Source organism: Anabrus simplex, chromosome 2 (assembly GCF_040414725.1).
Source record: "Anabrus simplex isolate iqAnaSimp1 chromosome 2, ASM4041472v1, whole genome shotgun sequence".
In the NCBI taxonomy this organism is placed as follows: domain Eukaryota; kingdom Metazoa; phylum Arthropoda; class Insecta; order Orthoptera; family Tettigoniidae; genus Anabrus; species Anabrus simplex.
In genome coordinates, this window is record NC_090266.1 from 269223177 (window position 1) to 269247506 (window position 24330).

The 24330-nt window shown below is 39.9% G+C and overlaps 1 protein-coding gene across 2 annotated transcripts in view; it reads right to left on the minus strand.

Moving 5' to 3' along the window:
• LOC136864045 (oxysterol-binding protein-related protein 9) overlaps positions 1-24330 on the minus strand; it is an 830446-nt gene that overhangs the window by 100250 nt on the left and 705866 nt on the right. For both annotated transcript variants that reach the window (XM_067140573.2, XM_067140572.2), the window contains 3 exons: positions 11446-11475; positions 8589-8748; positions 4263-4519 (listed from right to left, as the gene is read on the minus strand). In XM_067140573.2, the coding sequence (XP_066996674.1) occupies positions 4263-4519; positions 8589-8748; positions 11446-11475 (447 nt within the window). The remainder of the gene's footprint in view (positions 1-4262; positions 4520-8588; positions 8749-11445; positions 11476-24330) is intronic.

The following is a 24330-nucleotide window of genomic DNA, read 5'->3' on the forward strand; positions in this document are numbered from 1 at the left end:
CAACTACTACTTTTGCTTGTGGAAGCACATTTATTTAAAGGAAGCCTTTCTTTGCTGAATAAATTTTTGCATGACCTTGGGTTTGAGTACAAGAAAATAAATGGCAGAAAGGTTATCATGGAGCGTGCAGATATTGTGGCTTTGCGATGTTAGTTTTTACGGGCAATTCAGGACAAAAATATTACAGATGTAGTGTGGATAGATGAAACTTGGGTCAATGCTGGCCACACAGTATCTAACGGTTGGACCAATGACACTATTTGAGAAATAATGAAAGGACTACCTTGGGGGGGGGGGGTTGTTTTATAAACCATCATGCAGGGTCATCACATGGCTTTGTTGAAAATGTGCTCCTGCTATTCAGGTCAAAAGTAAATGGTGATTACCATAAAGATCTGGATAACAGCCAGTTTTTAAAATGGTTCAAGGAACAATTTCTGCCCAACATCTCTGAACACAGTGTTATTGTAATGGACAATGCTCCTTACCACACAGTGCAGGGAGACAAGGCACCAACGAGTATGAAGCCACAAATACTGGAATGGCTCCATAACATATCATGTGACACTTGCATGACGAAAGGAATTCCCCTCATCCTTACATGGGAGCACAAGCCTAAACCCACATACCACATGAGTGAACTGGCAAGAAAGCTTCGCCATGATATCATTAGGTTCCCTCCATATCAATATCACTTTAATCCAATAGAAATGATATGGGGTCAAGTCAAGGATTATGTTGCAAGGCATAACAAAACGTTCACTCTCAATCAGGTTGAAAATTATTATTACAACTTCCCCCATGCGGAGGCTGCCACAAGGACAAAGTATGTCGACTACACAGTATTTTGTCTTCTAAGTTACTGTTGACTTTGCTAGTGTGCCAGGTAGAAAAATCACCACAAGGCTCAGGAATAAATTTGCAATACGGTTCTTCAGATGTAGCCATCAGGGAAGTGACTCCAGAAAACTGGAAGCATGTCATGTTGAAAGTGCAGCAAGAATTGGAGGATACTACTAAGCGAGAATACATACTCGATGAGGTTGATAAAATTATTATTTCCTCTATCGAAAAACTTCTGGATCCATTTCAAATACAAGTGAAGAAGAGGAGGGGGCTATGGAAAGAATAGCGCACATAATTAGTAGCAGTGGCAATGATTAGGTAAGTTTCATTTACTATTTCATTACTTGACTTTTTAAATTATTTGTTTAATTTTATTTGAGGGCGTGATTAGCTCAGTGGCTTAGTTGCTGGCTTCCCACCTGGAAGACTGAGGTTCGAATGCCGGTCAATACCAGGTTGAGATTTTCATCTCAAAAATCGCATGGCATCAGCAAGGACATTCAGCCTTAAAGCCGAAGCCAAAACCAAAATTAATCTGGATGGTTCCAGTGACCCCAGAAATACCTGGGATAAACTGAGGAAAGTTTTCTTATATTTATTTTATTTACTGTAATCTGATATTCTCATTTTGTTATTTCAAACAGTGTTTGTTAGATAGTAGGTAATTCTTTTATGCTAAGATTACCTATCACAGTGGCAATAGTGAATGTTAAGGCTAGTACACACCAAGCGACAAAGTTGTGGAACACGTGTATCGCGACAAGTCCCAGGGATGTCCTGCAACATTGTTTTTGTGTTTGGAACTGTCGCGACACAAAAGTTGCACGTCGCAGCGACACAAAAGTTGCACGTCGCAGGTCTCCCATTCAAAATGGGATACATGATACAAATGTTGCGTAACATGATGTAGTCTGGACACTCTGGACGTGTCGCGAGACAAAGTTCCGGGACACGCTGATGCCAGTGTGCAGATAGCCGCTACGTGTTGGTGTTGTGTTTCATGTTCTGTTGTTTAGCGATGGAAACTACTCTAAAAATCATTGAGGATTTACATACCCTCCCTTGTCTTTGGGATGTTATGTCTACCGAGTATAAAAACAGAGACAAAAGGAGGGAAGCAATGGAGTCTCTGGCTAAAAAATTCGCTATGTCCATTCACGAGATGGAGAAAAAGATTCACAACATTAAAAGCTCATAAAGCAATTTCTTGCGCTATTTCGCGCCGATTCCTGTGGTGCAACTGGCTCTATAGATGTGGTCGCGGGACATTGTATCGCAACAGTCTAGGGACAGTGTCTCGCAACTGTCCCCACACAATGTCCCGCGACTTTGTCGCTAGGTGTGTACTAGCCTTTACATGCACTGGCCTAGACAGCTGTCACTGTTCTTTCATAATAAAGACTACAGGTTAATAGAAAGGACAAACATAATAAATCTCTTGTCTAAAGTTTACTTCAGCAATATAGAAACACAGAATGTTTTACAAGTCATTTCCTGTCTCAATTTTTTATCAGACTTGGACTTGTGAGGACTTATTATTGAAATATTTGTTTTCTATACATGCCAGTCTAACTCCTACTAATGAAGAGAGCAATAGTAATATTTAATTCAAATCTTTGAGCATTAATATAATTTGTAGTATCTTCTAAGGAATCCAAAGCACAGGTCTTTGCCAAATGTCAAGATTGTCATGCAGCTAGTCTTATATCACACAGCATAAACCCAAAAGAATATCTAGCCAAGTGTTTTTGGCAATGATAGCATAAATCAAAATATTTTCAACATTTTCCTGCTCTAAAATCTAGAAGTCAATGAAGACCATATCTCCCAGTTGCTCTTCCTTACATTATTTCCTTTATAAGTTTGATAATGTTGCCTGTAATCTACCTTTGTTTGATGATTTTTAAATATATAAAATTATTATTATTACTTATTTATAACATAGGCCTACTATTTCAATGTACACTTCCCGACAAGAATTGAGCAGAAGAATCAACATCAAAATGTGTGTACCATGTCCCATGCTATAGTTTTTACAATGAAATATTTCTTGTCTTACATTTTAATATACAGTCTTTAATATATATTGCATATACAGCCACCTTCATGTATGGTCACCTCAGTAAGTGGCCATTTTCCTCCAGAATAAATTAATTTTACCAATAGCCTGTATTAGTATTCCCTTCCTTAAGCAGGTCACCTGACACTGTGATCAACAGCCAGACACATATCACAAACTAATCTGAATGGAACGGCCAGTCATAACCACCACTCCAAATACTTTGTTCATCCCAGAGACTGAAACAGTAATAAAATCAAACATTTTTCACACCTGGCCATTCAATAGCACTGTGGTTTCTCTCTTTATAAGGGTACAGTAAAGACTGTTTTCCTTCCTCATTCTCTCCTCTCAGTAGCCTACCAGTAAGCAAAGTTGTAAATTACCCGCAACAATAAATGGGGCGATGCGACTGAACAAGCAGACAATATTCAAACTCATTTAAAAATATATTTCATTGGAATAATGTCCGAATGGGTGTTCTGCCATTACGTACATGGGTAATCTAGTGATTGAGTTCATTTGTAATAATGTATTCAATCAGTAAATGTAGAAGGTACAATATGTGATAAGTCGAGGGTTGCTGTAACACTGAAGGGGTCGAGAAGAGTGATTGTCAAAAGACAAAAAGGAATTTCTGCAAGGAAACTGGCCAAAATTGTCAAATGTGCCAGGACAAGTGAATAATGCACATACAGCCACTGTTTAAGATGACAGTCTTACTTACAATCTTTTGAAACAGGTGCTGCTAAGAAATGTAAATATACCACAAAACTAATCATACTGAAAAGTGTTATTGTAAATCACGTGAATTAAGAAATTTAAAATAGCCTACTCTATCTACATAGTAAATTCTAATTTTAATATACTGTAGGTACTACTGTAATTGGCCATGTTGATGAAACAGACCTGTTTCCAGGTTCCAACATTTCATCACCGTAAGTCAGCAGCCACCTGTACCAATGGCTATTTTTCAGAAGAATGACTGGTGACCGCTTTAGGCAGATTTCAATATATATTAATCCAACACACACTTTGCCAATAAACTTGCGTAGCTATGTTATAGAAGTGATGAGCAGTGTTCTGGGTAGTTTGTAAGAAATGCCATTTAAAATTGTTCTAGAAGTATTGAAGCGCACTCTCTTGTTGGCAAAGAGTAAATAAATCTGTGCATTTACTAGCCAAGAAATCTCTGTGATAATATGCTCCTTCCCTTTGGTTGTTCTTCTGCTCGAGCACTTTGCCAGTCACTTGGCATGTCAGGAAGTGTACAGTCATACAGATGGGTGTGAACTAAACCAAAAGAGCTGAATTACTTGAAAGGTATTAACTGGTTTTCAAATTGTTCTTGACTTACTAGGGGGATGGTGAGACACTTGTTCTGCAACAAATGTCAATTGGTTTTGAGAACACCAAGGAACTGGTCCGTCTGAAACAAGAGGAGCCTGCTGTTCATCTCCACCAGGAATGTTCCAATGACACTGAAATACTTCACCCAGGATAGGATTATAAGGCTTCTTAGCCACGGAGCTCTTCCTTCCAGCATGATATGCTGACATGTACCATCGCAACACCTGGACCATGCGATCTTTAGGATCAGCAAAATCTGCAATGCTGAAAAGAAGCAGACAAGCAACAACAAATAAATCACAACAAATAAAATAATGTTTTACGCTACATTTTATTAGCTACTAAAAACCACTCTCACGACATGACGACGGTTTTTCTTGGTACTAAGTACAAAATCTTTGTTATCTTCATGTTACTGCTTCTATTCCTTCACCTGGAAGGTGTACTACACTTATTTAATGTGTAATATCCAACCATAAGCCCCACTCTTACTTCAAGAACACTTTAATCTGTCGTAACTCTTATGGCACAAGCAGTTCAATCAGCATAAAAGGTGTGGGCAATGTCTACCACATACAGAAAGCTGTGTGTTAAGTGTGGTGGAGGGTAGTATGATATGTAGGGTGCAAGTTGCAAGAATGACAGAGAGAGATAACATCCAGTCTCTGAGCCAAGGGCATTAAAGATTCATAATAATAATAATCCCACAATTCTGCTAAGGCAGCCAGTTACAGAGCCGGATGGGAAGGTGAAACAAACTGTATTTAATTTGTGGCTCAGTGTTCAGCAATTAACTGTAATGTCCAAGCGATAACTCACATTCAGCAGAGAATGACAATGATTTTGTGTAACTTCTCATGAATTAATCTGGAAGTGAAAGAGAAGTCGCAGTAGTGATGCAAGGTCAAGAGGAGATTTCTGTCGAAAGTGATTTCTTGTGTAAAACATATTTTTCTGGTCCGATGAAAAGTTTCGTAATGACATTTTACTGTCAGGACACAACAACAAATTATCTACCCAAACTCGTTCTTCAAAGTATGGAAGCAGTCTAAAAATGCACATTATTCATGAAACATACAGAGCAAGAGGAGGAACTTGAAGTGAAGGGAAAAGAGTCACAAAACAACAAGTAAATAGCTGACTATAAAATAATGTGCACATGTCAGGGTTGCAAATCAAATATTGGGGTTTTGGGAAAGCGATTTTTAAAATGAATACCACAACAAGATGGTGTCAGAGTATTAGGTAGTAAAGTTGAAGTACACGTGCAGATATGTATGGAATCATTTGACTCGTAGTTATTTATACGTTCAGGTGAACACAACGTGGAAGTAGCCAAACAGTTATTTTGATTTTAAAAGTTAAACTTGTCCACAGCAAAATAGAACCAGTCAGAAACCTTAACAGAGCATTTTGAGTTAAAATGGTAACATTTTTTTTTGCTAGTGGCTTTACGTCGCACCGACACAGATAGGTCTTATGGCGACTATGGGATAGGAAAGGCCTAGAAGTTGGAAGGAAGCGGCTGTGGCCTTAATTAAGGCACAGCCTCAGCATTTGCCTGGTGTGAAAATGGGAAACCACGGAAAACAATCTTCAGGGCTGCCGACAGTGGGATTCAAACCCACTATCTCCCGGATGCAAGCTCACAGCCGCATGCCCCAAACCGCACGGCCAACTTGCCCGATAACACTGTAAACTAATGATATAGATGTTGATTCCCAACCTAGCACACGAGGGCGAAACGCTGGCAACCAGGAATGAGTTAGCTGGAAAATTTATAATGTCCAATAACGGACCATTTATATTGGTATTATAAATTTACTCATTCGGGACAAATATTTCAGATTCCCTATGGAAATCAACATCTATATCATCTGATAGCTAAGCAGGCATCATTTTTTGGTAGAGAGAGAAAGTCTCTCATAGTGCATTGGCAAAGCCGGTGGCTCCAAGTAGCCTACGCAGTGGCCTCCACGGTATGCACTAGCCAGCGTCTTGGTAGGTGTGCTAGGTACCAACTGATGAGCCCAACCCAGCACATGAGGCGAAACGCTGGCAACCAGGAATGAGTTAGCTGGAAAATTTATAATGTCCAATAACAGACCATTTATATTGGTATTCTAATGAACCATAAGACGATGGTTCTGAAAGCTCCAAATGAGCAGTATCATCCTATGACACTAGTGGAGTCCAAACCTCGCCAAACTGTATGGGACATGGCAGGAAGATTATATGTGCACAAACTGACAGTTACGTACCATTTGCAAGCACTTGGAAACGTCAAGAATCTGAATGTGCGGCTCCTCTAGCATTCACAAATTAAAAAATAAAAATTGCAGTGGAAGTGTCATGTTGATGACAATATTGGGAAGGCATACAGATTCTTACATGTCATAATGAGGCTACTTAAAGGATGCAACAAAGAATTAAAAGAGAAAAGTTACCTACATATGGTTCGTCCATTATTGAAATATGCAAACAGCATTTGGGATCATCAACAGGAATACCTAATAAAGAAAAATAAGTGGTGTGCAGAGGAAAGCAGCAGGATTTGTTACAGGGGATTTCAGGAGAAAAAGTAGTGTATCAGAAATGTTAGAGAAACTTGGGTGGGAAGCTTTAAGTAAGAGAAGGGAGAAAACTAAGCTTACAGGATTATATAGAGCCTATATGGGAGAGGAAGCACTGGGGGGGGGGGGAGATCCGTGATAGGCTTCAGTTGGAAAATAATTATATTGGCATAAAATTAGAGGGGATTTTAACAGAAGTGATTGGGGTAAATTTTCATTCGTTAGGAAAGGCTCGATGGAGTGGAACAATTTATCAGGGGAAGTGTTCGATCCTTTTCCAAAACCTGTACAGATATTCAAGGAAAGAATAAACAGCAAGAGAGAAACGAAATGAAATGTCAGAGGACATTCGACCTGTGCAGGTTATTTAAATAAAGAATTTTTGTGAATAAATGAATTTCAACCCCTTGTCTAAGGAGATTGGACAGCCGAAGTAGGGGACTGCCTGTAGTGGTGAAGTACAGTGGGGATTTGAGGGCCCTGGGACCACTACAGTAGCTGTGAAGGTTCTTCAGGAACTCTGAAAAGTGGTGGCAAAAGGGGCTCTGGTTAAGACGCAGCAGGTCATTAAGCATGTCAGGTACCAAAATGGTATTTTTAAAAAAGCAATGCAAATTTAAATCTTATAGCAGTTGTATAGTATTATTCAAAGTAATTCCACATAATGTATACGAGTTGATTATGTGTGTAAGTACAGAAGATATGAGTAGAAATTTGTAAACAATATAAATTTATGAAGGATGAGCTGTGTGTTTAACAGAAAAATTGTTAGTGTAAATTGTATAATAGGTACTGTATTTTAGGAAAATGTCTTCTTTTCTTTTTAATTTGAAGTTCAGTGCTTGATAATGTATTTTTGTGTATCATTTTCCGCCGAGGTAGACACCTCATTTGCAAATAAAATGATTTTGATTTGATTTAAAATGCATTACTTTGAGGTATATGGCATTTCAGACTTTGAATTGTTTTATCTTTGTTGTTACACCATACGCAAATCTGCCATTTCCTTAGCACAATTACTGTATCTTCTAGCAGATATGTTAGTTAACCCAATGAAATGCAAGATATACCATTTCAGCTATGTTTTAAGTTATTATAAATAGCAGTTTTGCAACATATGCCAAAAAAAGTACAGCTAACATATCAAGTTCAGTTGTAGATATATGTTATTTGACTATGAAATATCATTGAAAACCATCCCCAAAACCTATGGGATACACTTATATCAAAACTCAAATTTTGCAGATACGCTGTGAATTCGCTTAGGATGGCAGTGTACTACTTTGTGACAGTGCACAATTACATGTGTAAGAACAACAGTGCAAAAACTATACAACTTAACATTTGGATAATATTCTGGAGGGAAACAATCCACAATAAAGTAGATGCCAAAAATAACTGTCAGGATATCTTGCATCTAGATGGGCATGACTGTATTTGTATCTTCGGGGTATTAATGGTGGCTATTTCAATAATAGAAGTGTGGATTTCCCATCCTTTTGAATTTTGACTACTAAATTTTGCCTTTTTATGTTCAACAACCTGTTACCGTACCATGATGGTACTAGTAAAATTTTAATGTTGCTAATTTGCACTATGATGTTAGGAGCAAAATTATAGTTTCTCCCCTAATGAACACAGAGGAGGAGGGTAATTTTATCACTAGTCTTATACACATAATTAGTTTTTAAGGTACTTGGTTTCTGAGAAAACACCACTAAAAGACAAGGGACAGTGAACATCCAAGAATTGATACTTACTTCACAAATATGTCTGGATGAGCAAAGTAATCAGCATACATCTCCAGCAGGGAACGTCTTTCAAGGATGAATGTAGGCAAAACTACTTTAGTCAAATCCATGCCAATCTTAACTTGTGACAACAGATGAGCAACAACAGATCCATGTTGTTCCATAACACCTGAAAGTAGTAAGCAATTTCTTGTCAGAAATATGCATTTCCCAGGCCTATGGAGAAATTAAAGACTCTTAATATCTCAAAGAGCTGCAAGACTGATGGCCTACCGAAAAAAAAAAAAAAAAAAAAAAAATCAATTTTGGACTAAATAAGACTTAAGAGACCTACATTCCAAACTTCAGAATTTGGGAATAAAAGATGATCCAATTTCACGCCTTAAGGAAAATGGATACACCCGAATATGCAAATTATATACATTAGCAGATGTCATTATTATTATTATTATTATTATTATTATTATTATTATTATTATTATTATTATTATTATTATTATTATTATTATTATTATTCTTGTTTTATGACCACATACGATCACTTTAGTCAGTCCATCGATAAGGTCTCTTTGAAGGGATTATTTGGGCTTTGCGGTCCTCCCAGTACTTCTTTAGACACTCCGATCTTCCTGCCCCTTCCTCAGTTGAAAATATGCGTGTTGTTGGTTTGTTTCGCATGAGGGTTAAGTGGAGGTTCGTATTCTTGAGTTTTGTATTCAATTTTATCTTATTTGTGGTGCCTTCTGTTGTAAGGCGTATTTCCTTCAGATCCTCTCTTACTTCTCTGATCCATTTACATCCTGTTGTGGTATTTTCTGAGATGAGATTGTGTTGTACTTGTTGTTTCAGAAGTCTCGAATCCTGCATCCTCATGATAGATCCAAAGAATCCCAGTCTCCTCTTACGCATAGTATCTGTAATGGGTTCTAGCTCTTTGTACACGACTTTGTTAGATATTATCCACCACTGTCCATCTTTCTGGTATTTTTTTTGTTGATGTAGGTCCTTCCAATCCTCCTTTCAATTTTCTGAAGTCTGTCAGTCTTTGATTGTTTATTCAGGTGAAAAAGCGTCTCTGCTGCATATGTAGCTTCCGGTTTTATAACTGTGTTGTAGTGTTTTATTTTTGCATTTATTGATAGACATTTCTTATTGTAGATATCCCATGTTAATTTTTGTGCTTTAGCTTATCTATTTGTTCTTGTTTGGATTGAGATTTTTTTATTTAGGTAATGTGTTATTACTTCTTCAAGATATTTAAATTGAGTTACTAATTTTGATTTTATTACCAATTTTATTTGCAATGTTCTGAAGTTCTCATATCTTGGTTTTTGCTTCTTTTATGTCAACTGCTAGTACGAAGGTTATGCCGAAAGTTTTTAGCAGCACATAAACCATAATTCTGAGGACAATGGGATTATTTTCATTTGAAAGAGCGATGAATTTCGACCTTGGAACATGCGCGCGCAACCCCTCCTAGCGGTAGGTCCTCCACAGCGAGGGAAGTAAGCACATGCAGTGCTGAGTCAGACACAGTGCAAGATGGATCTGTTGTGCCGCGATTTTCCAGCAATGATTTTTTATGATTGTAAAAAGAAATTAAGTGCCGAAGAATGCCATTCTTCTTTGCTGCACGTTTTTGGTGAGGCTGCCCCTTCTAGAGCCACAGTTGGAAATTGGTTTCGCGAGTTTTCAAGGGGTCGGCAGTCAATTGAAGATGAACCTTGTCCCGGTTGCCCAACAACAGCTGTGACTCAAGAAAACATTGATGCTGTGAGGGAAATGATCAAAGCAGATCCACATCTTACATTTTGTGACATTGAAGGGACCTTAAATATTTGGTCAAGAGCAGCGCAGACCATCGTTCATGATTATTTAGGCCTTACCAAGAGATGTGCCCCTTGGGTGCTACATTCCCTGACAGAAAGCCAAAAGGGGGAGACAGTGGACTGGTGTCATTTCATGCTAGAAAAATTCAACGGAGGGCAGTCTGAAGACACCTACATATCGTCACAGGTGATGAAACATGGGTATACCATTATGACCCTGAAACTAAGAGACAGTCTTCTGTGTGGTGCTTTCCAGGGGAGGAACCACCCACAAAAATTCGACGAAGTCAGAGCTCTGAAAAAGAAGATGGTGGCAACACACGTCGTACAGTCAATGCTGAATGGTATGTGAATGACTGTCTTCCCAAAGTACTTGCCACTTGGAGGTCACAGCACCCAAAAATCCAAGAGTGGGCACCTTCTGCTGCATCACGACAATGCATCTGCACACGAGGCTAGCAGAACAATGGACTTTTTAGAAAGGGAAAAAGTGCAAGTGTTACCTCATCCCCCTATTCACCTGACCTGGCCCCATGCAACTTCTTTCTGTTCCCTAAGACCAAGGAAAAAAATACGTGTGCAGCCAGAATTTAGTCCCGCAGGAGTTCTTTTACGTGTCCGTAAAACTACCAACAACAGGCTGACGTATTTGAGCACCTTCAAATACCACCGGACTGAGCGAGGATCGAACCTGCCAAGTTGGGGTCAGAAGGTCAGCGCCTCAACTCTCTGAGCCACTCAGCCCGGCACAGGTGTGAGAGTTACAGGAATGTTGGCGACAGCACAAACACCCAGCCCCTCAGCCAAGGGAATTAATCATCCATGATTAAAATTCCATAATCCAGCTAAGAATCAAATTCAAACCCCAAAGGTCATGGCAACTAGTTAGCCACGGAGCTGCACATATTGCAAGAAGTGCCTACTGGAGTCAAAGGATATCAATATTATGGATAGTAAACACTTAATTTTAAACAAAAATATCATGCAAGTAATCTTTAAGCATGCAGGTACATTTATGTAACTGAATATATACTTACAATCATGTTCATCACCATCTTCATATATAGCTAGAAAACAAAACTAAGTATTACTTGTTTGAAATGGTAAACATTTACAATATTATATTAATTTCATATACAGTAATTGCCAGGGCTAGGGGTTTATACACCAAAACTTTAAGTCACCTTGGGTGCGATTCAGGGTAGTGTGATATGGCCACTTCTGTACACTATCTTTACGCTGGATCTACCAGGTTGTTAACTGTCTACTATGGCACAGTACACTGATGACACCATCATTTACAGAGCCATTCGCAACGAGAATGACGTAAATAGGTTGCAGTCATACCTTGATAATGTGGCTCAGTGGTGCAAAGTAAATAGAATGTCCATAAATACACAGAAGTGCAAATATAGCTGAACTAGAGCAAGATCACCATTACATCATCAAATTTCACTGTGTGATAAAAACCTGATGCCTTGCACCTCAATAAAATAAAATAGCTGAGCATTCGTATTTGCAGCAATTTAAAATGGAACAAGCATGTGAGGAAATAAGGTGCAAAGCATAGGCCTACAGAGTCTTGGGATTTATCTAGAGATTTCTACTGGAAGCTTCGAAGAAAGTAGTTCAGATGGTTTATTCGACATCAGTATGGCCAATACTGCTGTACGGACTTTGTTCATGGCACCCCTTTACAGTAGAGAACATGACAATAGTAGAGGGAGTTCAATGCCGAGCAGAACAACTAATTGTTCAACATGGTCATTTAAATATAGCCTTCTATAACAGCTCTCTGTAAACAAATAGATATTGTTTTTCTGAGAAAATTCTTCATAGGTAACATTCTCATCAACCCCTTCAACCGCTTACAGCTGAACTACCATTCCGCTCAGAGAAGATGAGGTGTGTCCCTACATTTGCAAGAACAGCATCTTATCGAAGTGGCTTCTTTATTCCTTCTGCTCGACTTTGAAATGAACTCTCGCCACAGACAAAAGAACTATGTACCGGTACTGAAAATTTTTGTAAAGAGGTAAAAAGAATGTATATGTAACAAAACTTTCTGTACATAACACAATTTTCTACTGTGTGAATGTTCAGTACGTGTGGGAGGACGGACGAACGTTTGTGAGATCCCAAGTGAGTGAGACTGTACGTGGGTAAGAATGAGCCGGCCTAGCTGAAAATGGGCTTTACGTCGCACCGACACAGATAGGTCTTATGGCGAAGATGGGAGAGGAAAGGCCTAGGAGTTGGAAGGATGTGGCCGTGGCCTTAATTAAGGTACAGCCCCAGCATTTGCCTGGTGTGAAAATGGGAAACCACAGAAAACATTTTCAGGGCTGCCAATAGTGGGATTCGAACCTACTATCTCCCGGATGCAAGCTCACAGCCGCGCGCCTCTACACGCACGGCCAACTCGCCCGGTCCTAGCTGAAAAAAAGAGAGAGAGCGAGAGCGTGCGTGTGTGAGTGTGTGAGTAGAATTACTTGAATGGTGAAGTGGTCCTATGAATATTATGTACATAATACGTGTATGTAAATATGGTAATTGTACATATGCCCATTCTGTAGCCTATAATTTTAAGTGGGGATGGAGGCACCTTTGTGCATGTGGGGCTATGCCCTTTCTTCATTCACCATCCTTGAATTGTATTGACAATTTGTGGATAATAATAATAATAATAATAATAATAATAATAATAATAATAATAATAATAATAATAATAATAATAATAATAATTGTACCGGGCGGTACACCTCTACACCGTTTATTTAAAAGTTGCGCCAGTTGAAACTCCTCTTCTGGAGGAAGGTTGAACTTTATCTACTCTATTAATTCTCTACTTTCTCAGAAGATGTCACCACGTGGAAAATTTTGAGTTTTTGAACTGTGTCACTTTTGATGTGTTTTTGTTTCGCTTGAAGTAAGAAGTGTGAACTTTCTCTTCTAGAGGACACTACTGAAGATCGACAATAGCGCACCCTAGTGCGGAGTCAAAGAACTATTTTGTTGGAGAAATTTTTATTTCAAAAGTTTGTTTCTTGTTAAATTTCTTTCTGTTATTGTTTAAGTTGGCTGTATACCCCTCTTTTTCCCCTTGTTTTAGATTTATCCAATCCCGAATTTCTTTTAGTAATTTCTGACCAATCTGGTGTATCTTCCCCCAACTTGTATCTGTTGCGGGGTCCTATCCAATAAAAGCATTGTGGGCGGGTGTTTTCATTCCCCTAACGCCTAGAAACTTCCGCGAGAGTATATAAACTGCTGATTTTAGGGTCTCCGGGCCACTTCTGTTCCATCTTTCAGTGTATTAAGTACATAGCAGGAGGCGGGAAGCGCCTCTTTCCTCGGCGGCGGTCAACAATAAGGTAATGGCCGATTAATAAATTCTTTCTTTTCTTGCTCAGCAGTTTAACTTTCAAGGCGGGTTCTAAGCGTTCAACCATGTAACCTTTTCCTAAAATGTAAAAACAACTGGTATCTATTCTATTTTAAAACGACATATCGGGATAGAGAGTGCTTAACCCTCTCGAGCTCCCACTCACATCGTCTTGAGGTGAACTTATTCTCTCAACCAATTCTTCCGTAATGTAATGTAAATTGCTATTAAGTCACCTCTGTAGTATGGGATTAGCCCTTGTAATAACGGCCTAGTGCCAAAGTAGGTTTTAAAATCAAAGTGTATTAGGAGTGCTAGTTCGCCTCCTCTCAAATCGTTTTAGAGGTCATTTAATTAACCTGCTTTTCATTTAATGGACCTCAGTAGATTGGGTATTTTACCCCTGTGTTTATGTCCGTTGAGGACAACTTGAAGGTGGAGTTTGGTGTGGCCTAGGAGAGGCTTAAATTAAAGAGCGTGTGGCTCTTTTGGAAACGGAGTGTTGTATGCCTCGAGGAGGCTTTACTGTGTAATTTGGAGCAAGTGCTCCAGGGTTTGGTTGGGGTCTTCTGCCCCTTTGTTAAAATTTGTATATCGGAAAGTTGGGCTAGTTGCTCAAAAATTGTGAACTCAGGGCTCGAAGCCCAAACTCTGTAATCCCTGTAATTGTACATTTCAAATTGTGTTTCGGCTACTAAGTACCTGTTCTTTGTTATTACTTAATATTGAAAAGGAAATATAACCTTGTTAACTTTTACATTAACTTTGATTCCGTAGTTTGAGACCCATTCACGCCCGCACCTTCTTACACCTCTACCTACCACCAAAACACGGTAACAAGTGGTAGCAGAGCGTGGTTGAATGGGTCTCAATTTAGCCCCTTTTGACGGCTAAACATTGTTTGTTCCGAACTCTAACCATTTTCTCAGTTGCTGGAATTTTTTCCAAGTTGTTCTGTCATCATGCCCGGCCCTCGCGACGTTCTCCTTCTTAACTATTTGCGCAAGGAGGAGTTGATCTATGAATTGACTATTAGAAATGTACAATCTGGAGGCACGGTTGCAGTAGACACTAACAAGCTTAGAGAGTCCCTTGATTTGCCCATTTCCATCCCCAATTTGGGAGAGAAAGAAATTGACGACTCTCTTTCCACGATCACGGAGAATATTACTGGGCTAGCTTCTGTAGTTAGTTTTTTTGATGAAAATGATCCGTCTCCAAATCAAATTAAGCGTGTGCAAGGCAGGCTATATCATTTTTCGAATAGGGTTAACGATCTGTTGTCTCTAAAACTGAATGACGTTCAGAGGAAGGAAGCTAGTACGCTCCTGGAAAATATTTCCGAGTTATCTAGTAAGGTCACTCAATTGTTAACTGGGGAAGTTCCTCCCAAATCTGATCAACCCACCATAGTGAATCCAGGTAGTGAGGAAGCGCCTCCCAAGGGAGAAGTTAATAGGATAACCGTTGCTGCTCAAACTATCCCTGCCCCATTGGACAACGAATCTGAACGTCGTGCATCATTGAGTAACATCCGTTCTGAATTGACTTCCTTGCCATTGAAACCTTTACCTACTATGTCACCCGGATTTAGTAGCTTGCCTCATCCATTGGCAATGTTGCTCAGAGGTATATCCAAGTTTTCTGTTAATACCACCAGTGACGTAATTTCATTTTTAAGATTTCTAGTGGAATTTCAGGATCATGCCCTTGTTTTTTCTCTGTCTCCATGTCAAATCTTGCAAATTATCTATCCGTATGCTATTGGTATTCTCTCCGACAAAATTGTAAGAGCCATAGCTGAACAGTCATCTATTGAAGATTTTCATGCACACTTGCTTGCAAACTTTATTCCCGCCCGCGCAAGGTCATCTCTGATTCAAAAGTACTATTATCGAGTACAGAGGTTGGACGAAAACTTGGCTGATTTCATACAAGACATTAAGTTTTATACCAGGGTGTTTGCTCTTCACTTCCCTGAGGATCAAATTGTACAAGCTATTGTGGAAGGCATTTCACCATCTTATAGGTCATACTTGTGTTTTGCGGCGTGCCCGCAAACTTTCTCTGAACTTGAAGCGTTGGCCGTCTCAGCGGAAGGAGTTAGATACGCCGATTCTTTGCGTGTAGCGAAAGAACCCCCGCCTTCCTTTAGTAACACTCGGCCTCCACATCGCCGACCAGTCACGCCCCGTAAATGTTATGCTTGCGGGTCGCCTGACCATCTTCGCAATAAATGTCCATTAGTCAAAAGTAGTAGGGCAAATAATGGAGCTGGTTCAGCACAAGGCTGTTTTAAATGTGGGGCCTTCTCACATATCGCCAAGAATTGCCCAAACTCAAATAGCACCCCCTCCTGCTCAACTTCTGGTGCAAATTCCACCTATGCCAATAATAAAAAGTGACTAGTGGCTTCGGCTGAGTCGACTAATCCATCTTCCCGAGACTCAGCCCCTAGTAAACAGATTGTAAATGCAGAGAACGATCAGCCTTCAAGTTCATCTTTTGAATGCCCTAAAGAATGTCTTAGGATTGCGGCGGATACCCCCGCACCTGTTCCTTTTCTTAAGATTGAGGTAAATAACGAGCCTATAACAGCTCTCTTAGATTCAGGTAGTGTTTGTTCGATTATTGCGGCTGAATGGTATTCTAAATTGAAAACGGTTTGTAAACTTCCTGACTATGTCTCTTCTCCTGTTCAATACGTTTCGGCTAATTCATCTCCATTAGAAATTCTAGGTTCCTTACTGGTCAAAATTCGTGTTTTTAAGTTTACATGGAAAGTTAAATTGTTTGTGGCCAAGCAATTGTCTTGCCCCATTATATTGGGAGCTGACTTTATTTCTCACACTGGTCTTGTGCTCGATCTGCAGTCTAGGTCGTGCACATTCAAATTTGCTTCTAGTTGTAAAATCCCACTATTAAAGTGTAATTCTGTGTCATGTTCTTCTATGTCGCCTATCCAGGATGAGATATTGTTAGACCTTAGACATCTACCTGAGAAGCAGGCTGATAGTATTCGCAAACTGTGTCAGTCGTTTCCCGAGGTGTTCTCTGATACTCTTGGTGTCACTGACCTTATTGAATACAAAATTGAGGTTACGGATTCGATTCCTGTCCGTTTTCCACCGTATAGGCTATCTCCACCTAAAATGAAGGCTCTGAAGGAAATCATCGATCAGATGTTGAAGGACGGTATTATTAGGCCCTCTAAGTCAGCGTATTCTTCGCCTATTTTTTTAGTACCGAAACCCCAAGGAGGTTTCAGGCCTGTCATTGATTACAGGGCTCTCAATCGGAAGGTGGTGTTACAATCTGTGCCCCTTCCCGACCTTCATTCTTGTTTTTCATGGTTTCGTAAGGCCAAGTTCTTCACCATCTTGGACTTAAATCAGGCCTATAATCAAATTCCCCTTGCCGAAGAGTCTAAACACCTTACAGCGTTTGCCACGGACTGGAATTTATACGAATACAACCGCGTGCCTTTCGGGCTCCCCACGGGGGCAGCTGTGCTCACTAGGCTACTAGATAGGGTCTTCTCCGACATCAAATTCGAGTACTTATATCACTACTTAGATGATGTCGTAGTATTTTCAGAGACTTTTGAAGAACACCTAGATCATCTGCGAGAAGTTCTCGATCGCCTTCGTAAGGCTGGGTTAACTGTTAAGTTGTCCAAGGTTGCCTTCGCTAAGCCCTCTATGTCTTTCCTAGGGCATATTGTGTCACCCGATGGTGTAGCAGTTGATCATTCTAGAACACAGGCCATCCGTGATTTTAAACCTCCCAAGGACATTAAAGGTATCGCCAGGTTCATTGGTATGGTGAATTTCTTCAGAAAGTTCATTCCTAACTTTGCTAATAGAGCGGCGCCCTTAAACCTTCTTCGTAGGAAAGGCATCAAATTCGAGTGGGGACCTTCTCAACAAGCCGCTTTCGAAGATCTTAAATTAGCTCTTTGTAATGCCCCTGTACTTGCTATGCCTGATTTCTCGAAGAAATTCATCGTCCAAACCGACGCGTCGTCGTCAGCAGTAGCTGCAGTCCTTCTTCAAGAGACTGAACTAGGGAGGCGACCCATCGCCTATGCGTCTAGGACATTGTCGGCTCAAGAAGCCAAGTATTCCATCTATGAGCTCGAAGGTTTGGCAGTCTTATTTGCCTTAGAAAAGTTCCGTCTCTATCTGGAACACGTTAAATTCGACCTGGAGACAGATAATCAAGCCTTAAGCTGGGTCTTAGGTAGGCCGCGTCGTACTGGTCGTATAGCCCGCTGGGCTATTCGTATTTCCGCCTTCCAGTTTGATGTTAGACATATCAGAGGTACCGAAAATGTTGTTGCTGATGGACTCAGCCGTATGTTTCATAACGACGTAGAGACCCACGAACCGGTCGACAGTTCATCACCTTCCGAGTCCATACTATCTGGTGTTAATGCCATCTTAACAGATGCTCCCATGCTTTTTAGGGATATTGAGAAATACCAACGTGAAGATCCGACGCTGGCTCCGATAATGGAAACCCTTTCTTCTGGGGAACATGCTGTCCCTTATGTTCTGAGGAATGGTGTTCTATGTTGCCCTTCGAGGCATGATAAGTTGATGAAAGTTGTTGTTCCAGCGGTTCTTGTACCTATGATCTTCAAATACTATCATGAGACCCCATTGGGGGGGCATCTTGGAATCTTTAAAACTCGTGAAAAGATTCGTGAAATGTTCATATGGAAAGGTATGGACGGTGAAATTCGGGAACTTGTAAAAGCTTGTAAATCTTGTTTGATCAGTAAACCCACCATGTCCACTAAAGTAGGCCTTTTGTCTTCTCATCAAGAGTCGCGCCCCATGGAACACCTGTATATTGATTATGTAGGACCCTTCCCCCAGTCGAAGGGAAATGCCAACAAATTCATCTTTGTATGTGTAGATGGTTTTACCAGATTTTCTTGGTTATTTCCGACTAAGCTGGCTACCGCTCAGTCCACCATTACCTGTCTAAATTCTATTTTTGCTTCTTTTGGTCCGTGCCAATACATTGTATCTGATAATGCTAAGGCGTTCACATCAAATCTTTTTCGTAAATTCTGTTTTGACTTGTCCATCTCTCATGTAACCACTTCTGCTTATTACCCTCAACCATCTCTGGCTGAACGGGTTAATCGTAATCTCAGGTCCGCACTTATCGCCTATCATCATGAAGATCCTTCCAGGTGGGACACATCCCTGCATTGGTTAGCTTTTGCTTTGAATTCGGCGATTCATGAATCTCATAAGTTCACTCCAGCTTCATTGATGTTCAAGTTTGTTCCCAACACGCCGCTCTCTAACCTCTGGTCTCTGAGTGACATTCTACCCGAGACAATAGATCCGGACAATATTAAAGATCTTTGGAAGAAGGCTAAAGCTAATCTTAAAGTATCTCATGAAAAGGTTAGGGAAAGGTATGATCGTGGACGGAGACCCACCACTTTGAAGGTAGGTGACCAGGTTATGGTCAAAAATTTTGTTCCCGCGGGCAAGCTTGCCCCCAGATTTCATGGGCCTTGTATCATTCTCGATTTTCTTACGCCGGTTACCTTATTGCTAAGTAATCCAGCCACCGAGAGGATATTTAGAGTTCACCTGTCCCAGGTGAAACCGGTGTAATTTCTGTGTTAACTTGCTTCATATTATTCTGAAAGGATATGAAGGTTATATTTTTTTTGAGTTTCACTTTTAAGGCATTCTGCCCCTTCTATAATATTTTGGTTTTAGATGTAAGCCTTTTGTAAAACCCACCCCGATCCGTTAAACTGCCATCCTGTTCTTGCCACGGCCATTACCACGCTCCCGTCTCCTGCTCCACCTTACACTGTGGCTTCATAATAGTAAATGCCATGGATATCTACACGCCGCTGGCCCCTCAACCTCTCCACAAGCCTGTACCCTCAAAGAAGATGATAGTCCAACACAATTCTGCCGCCTAGCTTTAATGTTTCAGCGCCCCCGCAGCCGCGCAGCGCCGTGCAGCGACTGGGGAGGGGGATGGGCCCCCTCCTCTCCAGCGAGGACGACATGTGCACGGCGAGCCGGAGCTCTCCTCCCGGCCAAGGCTGACGTGCGGCGCACGACCTGCTACTTGCCCGCAGCCTGTATATGTTCATCGCGGGCGCGGCGTGCTTCAACACCTCTGCTCCCCTCATAGTGCGGGCGAGCGGTATCTCAGGGTACTTGAGGGGTCCGAGCGGCCTCCTTTTGGACGCATGCTGCAACGGCCGGTCCGGCCATCCAACTTCATCAACATCAACTACATGGACAGTTACTATAAGAGATAACTACATTTGGGAATTCAACAGCAATATTTGGTGGACCGTGCAAAAAATTTTTCTTCACTTCTAAGTATTAAAAGTTTATCTTCAGAAATTCAAATTCTACAAACTTAAAGACTTTCATTCACCTGCAACAACAACATTTTGAAACTGAATTAAGAAATCTTGTAAATGCTTCTGCTATCTATCTTCGTATCAACATCATTACTTGGACTTTGTTTCAAACTGATTTCATGTGTCACCCCTGGAGGAACTTTTGGGGGGGGAGGTCTGTACCGGGCGGTACACCTCTACACCGTTTATTTAAAAGTTGCGCCAGTTGAAACTCCTCTTCTGGAGGAAGGTTGAACTTTATCTACTCTATTAATTCTCTACTTTCTCAGAAGATGTCACCACGTGGAAAATTTTGAGTTTTTGAACTGTGTCACTTTTGATGTGTTTTTGTTTCGCTTGAAGTAAGAAGTGTGAACTTTCTCTTCTAGAGGACACTACTGAAGATCGACAATAGCGCACCCTAGTGCGGAGTCAAAGAACTATTTTGTTGGAGAAATTTTTATTTCAAAAGTTTGTTTCTTGTTAAATTTCTTTCTGTTATTGTTTAAGTTGGCTGTATACCCCTCTTTTTCCCCTTGTTTTAGATTTATCCAATCCCGAATTTCTTTTAGTAATTTCTGACCAATCTGGTGTATCTTCCCCCAACTTGTATCTGTTGCGGGGTCCTATCCAATAAAAGCATTGTGGGCGGGTGTTTTCATTCCCCTAACGCCTAGAAACTTCCGCGAGAGTATATAAACTGCTGATTTTAGGGTCTCCGGGCCACTTCTGTTCCATCTTTCAGTGTATTAAGTACATAGCAGGAGGCGGGAAGCGCCTCTTTCCTCGGCGGCGGTCAACAATAAGGTAATGGCCGATTAATAAATTCTTTCTTTTCTTGCTCAGCAGTTTAACTTTCGAGGCGGGTTCTAAGCGTTCAACCATGTAACCTTTTCCTAAAATGTAAAAACAACTGGTATCTATTCTATTTTAAAACGACATATCGGGATAGAGAGTGCTTAACCCTCTCGAGCTCCCACTCACATCGTCTTGAGGTGAACTTATTCTCTCAACCAATTCTTCCGTAATGTAATGTAAATTGCTATTAAGTCACCTCTGTAGTATGGGATTAGCCCTTGTAATAACGGCCTAGTGCCAAAGTAGGTTTTAAAATCAAAGTGTATTAGGAGTGCTAGTTCGCCTCCTCTCAAATCGTTTTAGAGGTCATTTAATTAACCTGCTTTTCATTTAATAGACCTCAGTAGATTGGGTATTTTACCCCTGTGTTTATGTCCGTTGAGGACAACTTGAAGGTGGAGTTTGGTGTGGCCTAGGAGAGGCTTAAATTAAAGAGCGTGTGGCTCTTTTGGAAACGGAGTGTTGTATGCCTCGAGGAGGCTTTACTGTGTAATTTGGAGCAAGTGCTCCAGGGTTTGGTTGGGGTCTTCTGCCCCTTTGTTAAAATTTGTATATCGGAAAGTTGGGCTAGTTGCTCAAAAATTGTGAACTCAGGGCTCGAAGCCCAAACTCTGTAATCCCTGTAATTGTACATTTCAAATTGTGTTTCGGCTACTAAGTACCTGTTCTTTGTTATTACTTAATATTGAAAAGGAAATATAACCTTGTTAACTTTTACATTAACTTTGATTCCGTAGTTTGAGACCCATTCACGCCCGCACCTTCTTACACCTCTACCTACCACCAAAACACGGTAACAATAATAATAATAATAATAATAATAATAATAATAATAATAATAATAATAATAATAATAATAATAATGTTACTACCATTCAGAGTATCAGTGATGTGGAGTGGAGTGGAGTGGAGGAGGGGCATGTTACAGAGTACCATTAGCCTATCATTAATGTGTTGACATTTCCTTCCACTCACTCCCATCCTTCCCTTAAGCATGTCATCATCATGAACTGTTTCAAATCCTTACCTGTAAAGGGTAACAAGCGCCACGTACAGGGAGACGCCCTTGTTCTGGCCAATGCATGTGTTGTTCATTTGGTGTCAATAGTCCTGTTGATGTGCATTTGAAGGTTCTGGTGTATACACCCCCAGCCTGGTTAATGACAGTCTTAAATGTAACTAACACATGCAACACATGAACTATAAGTATCCAGTAAATAAAAAAATTTACTGCCACGTAACCAGCCTTTGATCTGAGAGAAAGAAAACAGTATTTTGAATAATTTTCAAATACAATATTTACCTGTAACAAACAGTACATTACTGTTACAAATATAATAATATGGAAATTCTAAAAATGTTCTCCCTAAAGATTCCCCATAATTAATATGATGTACTTCCTTCTCTTAGAGGTACATTACTATCTAATGGCACAAATGGCTACGCACAAAAAAAGTTTCATATGCAGGCGATTCCATGTGCTGCAGTGTGAGCAAGAGGGTAAGAACGTTGCCTTCATTAGCTTCTATGGAAGTGTTCACCTCACCTCCTTGTAATTGTACTGCAGGGTTAAGATCTCAAGTGAGCAGCACAGCAGTAGTTAACACCGTACACTACCTTCTTTCCCCTCCAAGCTCATGACTCCATGCAGGTTTGTGCCGTCAGGTAGTAATCTACCTCTACTTTCAAACCAAAACCATCCCAAGAATGTAAATAAAATGAAATGAAATGAAATGAAATGAAATAAAATAAAATGAAATAAAATAAAATAAAATAAAAAAATAAAATAAAAAAATAAATAAATAAAAACAAATAAATAAATAAATAAATAAATAAATAAATAAATAAATAAATAAATAAAGTAGAATTAAAACAATTTTCTCTTATTTTCCATACAAAGCATAATGTTTGTTTCCTAAACATACAGACTGACTGAATATGAATTTTCAGTGATACCTGCCAGAATACAAGGAAAGGGAATATACTAGGCTTGTATCCCTACCCCTTATTAATGTTAATGGAAAAAAAGTAAAGGAAATATAGAACAGAATACTCCCCTCCCCCAATTCCAATCACCAAAAACTGAGGAGACTGTATTTGGTTTGTTGGCAATTATGCATATACTAAAAGAAATATAATGAACCATAAAAAAAATTTACAACAAACTTCTTCAAGTTGATGGGCTTCACTTAAAATACAACATAGTCCAATGACAGATCAAGAAACTCACTAGACACAGCTGGACCTGAAGTATGTGATCCTCATACAATTCACAATATCCATACCTACACTGAAAATTCCTGGGCACAAAACTGATTAGACTGCATGATGTAAATTTCTTTTCATCTGCTAGCCTCTGCAGATATAAGAATTTATGATATTATGCAAGACAAAGCTGAGTTAAGAAAGTAATGGAGTGCAGTGAAATGAAGTCCGTTGATGCAGGAAATATTACAGCAGACTAGGAAATTAAGTCTTAAAGGAACTAGACAAATACTGTAACTTGGATAGTAAAATAACTGATGGTGGCTGAAGTAAGGATGACATAAAATGCAGACTAACACAAGCAAGGAAACCCTTTCTTAACCTGTTGTACACTGAGCTTCCCGGATGGACGTGGATGGTCGAGTATTGGCATGGCACCCACCTATCGTACAGATTGTTTTTCAAGCCATTGTACGAGGCTCTTACAGTCATGTGTGTCTCTATTAGATGTAGACCAACGATTTTCAGGAATTTTCTTCTTGAGAGCCGTTTTTCCATTATTGCAATTCAGAATGATTCGTGAATTTATTGCACCAATATCAAGAAGAGAAAAGAATATTCTAAGAGGCCACCGAAATGAGAATTTTGCAATTGAGTACTCAGACTTCATGCCTCAACGACATCCACTCAAACTCTGGTAAAATTATAGTAAGTTAAAATAGGTTTTTTTTAGGTCTCGGGAAGCTTCATCAATCTTATCAGGATCATGCAATGTTGTTTGTTCCGATATTTCTAACCAATGCGTTTATGCTAAATGCAGAGAGACATAAAGTGTTAACAGTTTCTGAAGGTAATTCCCTTTCTGAACTTAAAATTCAATTTGTCATGCTTTATATCGTACATCGTTGAACCGCTCTGACAATGTTCGCAGATGGATTCACTGTTTATTACCAATTGCCTGCTCAATGGCTGTGACATTCCATGGCATTGCAGCTTCTAATGGTTGCCTGGAACGTGGCAAATGAACAAGGTTCACATGGCCTCTTTCAAAAAATGTGACGCCCAACATTTTCCTGT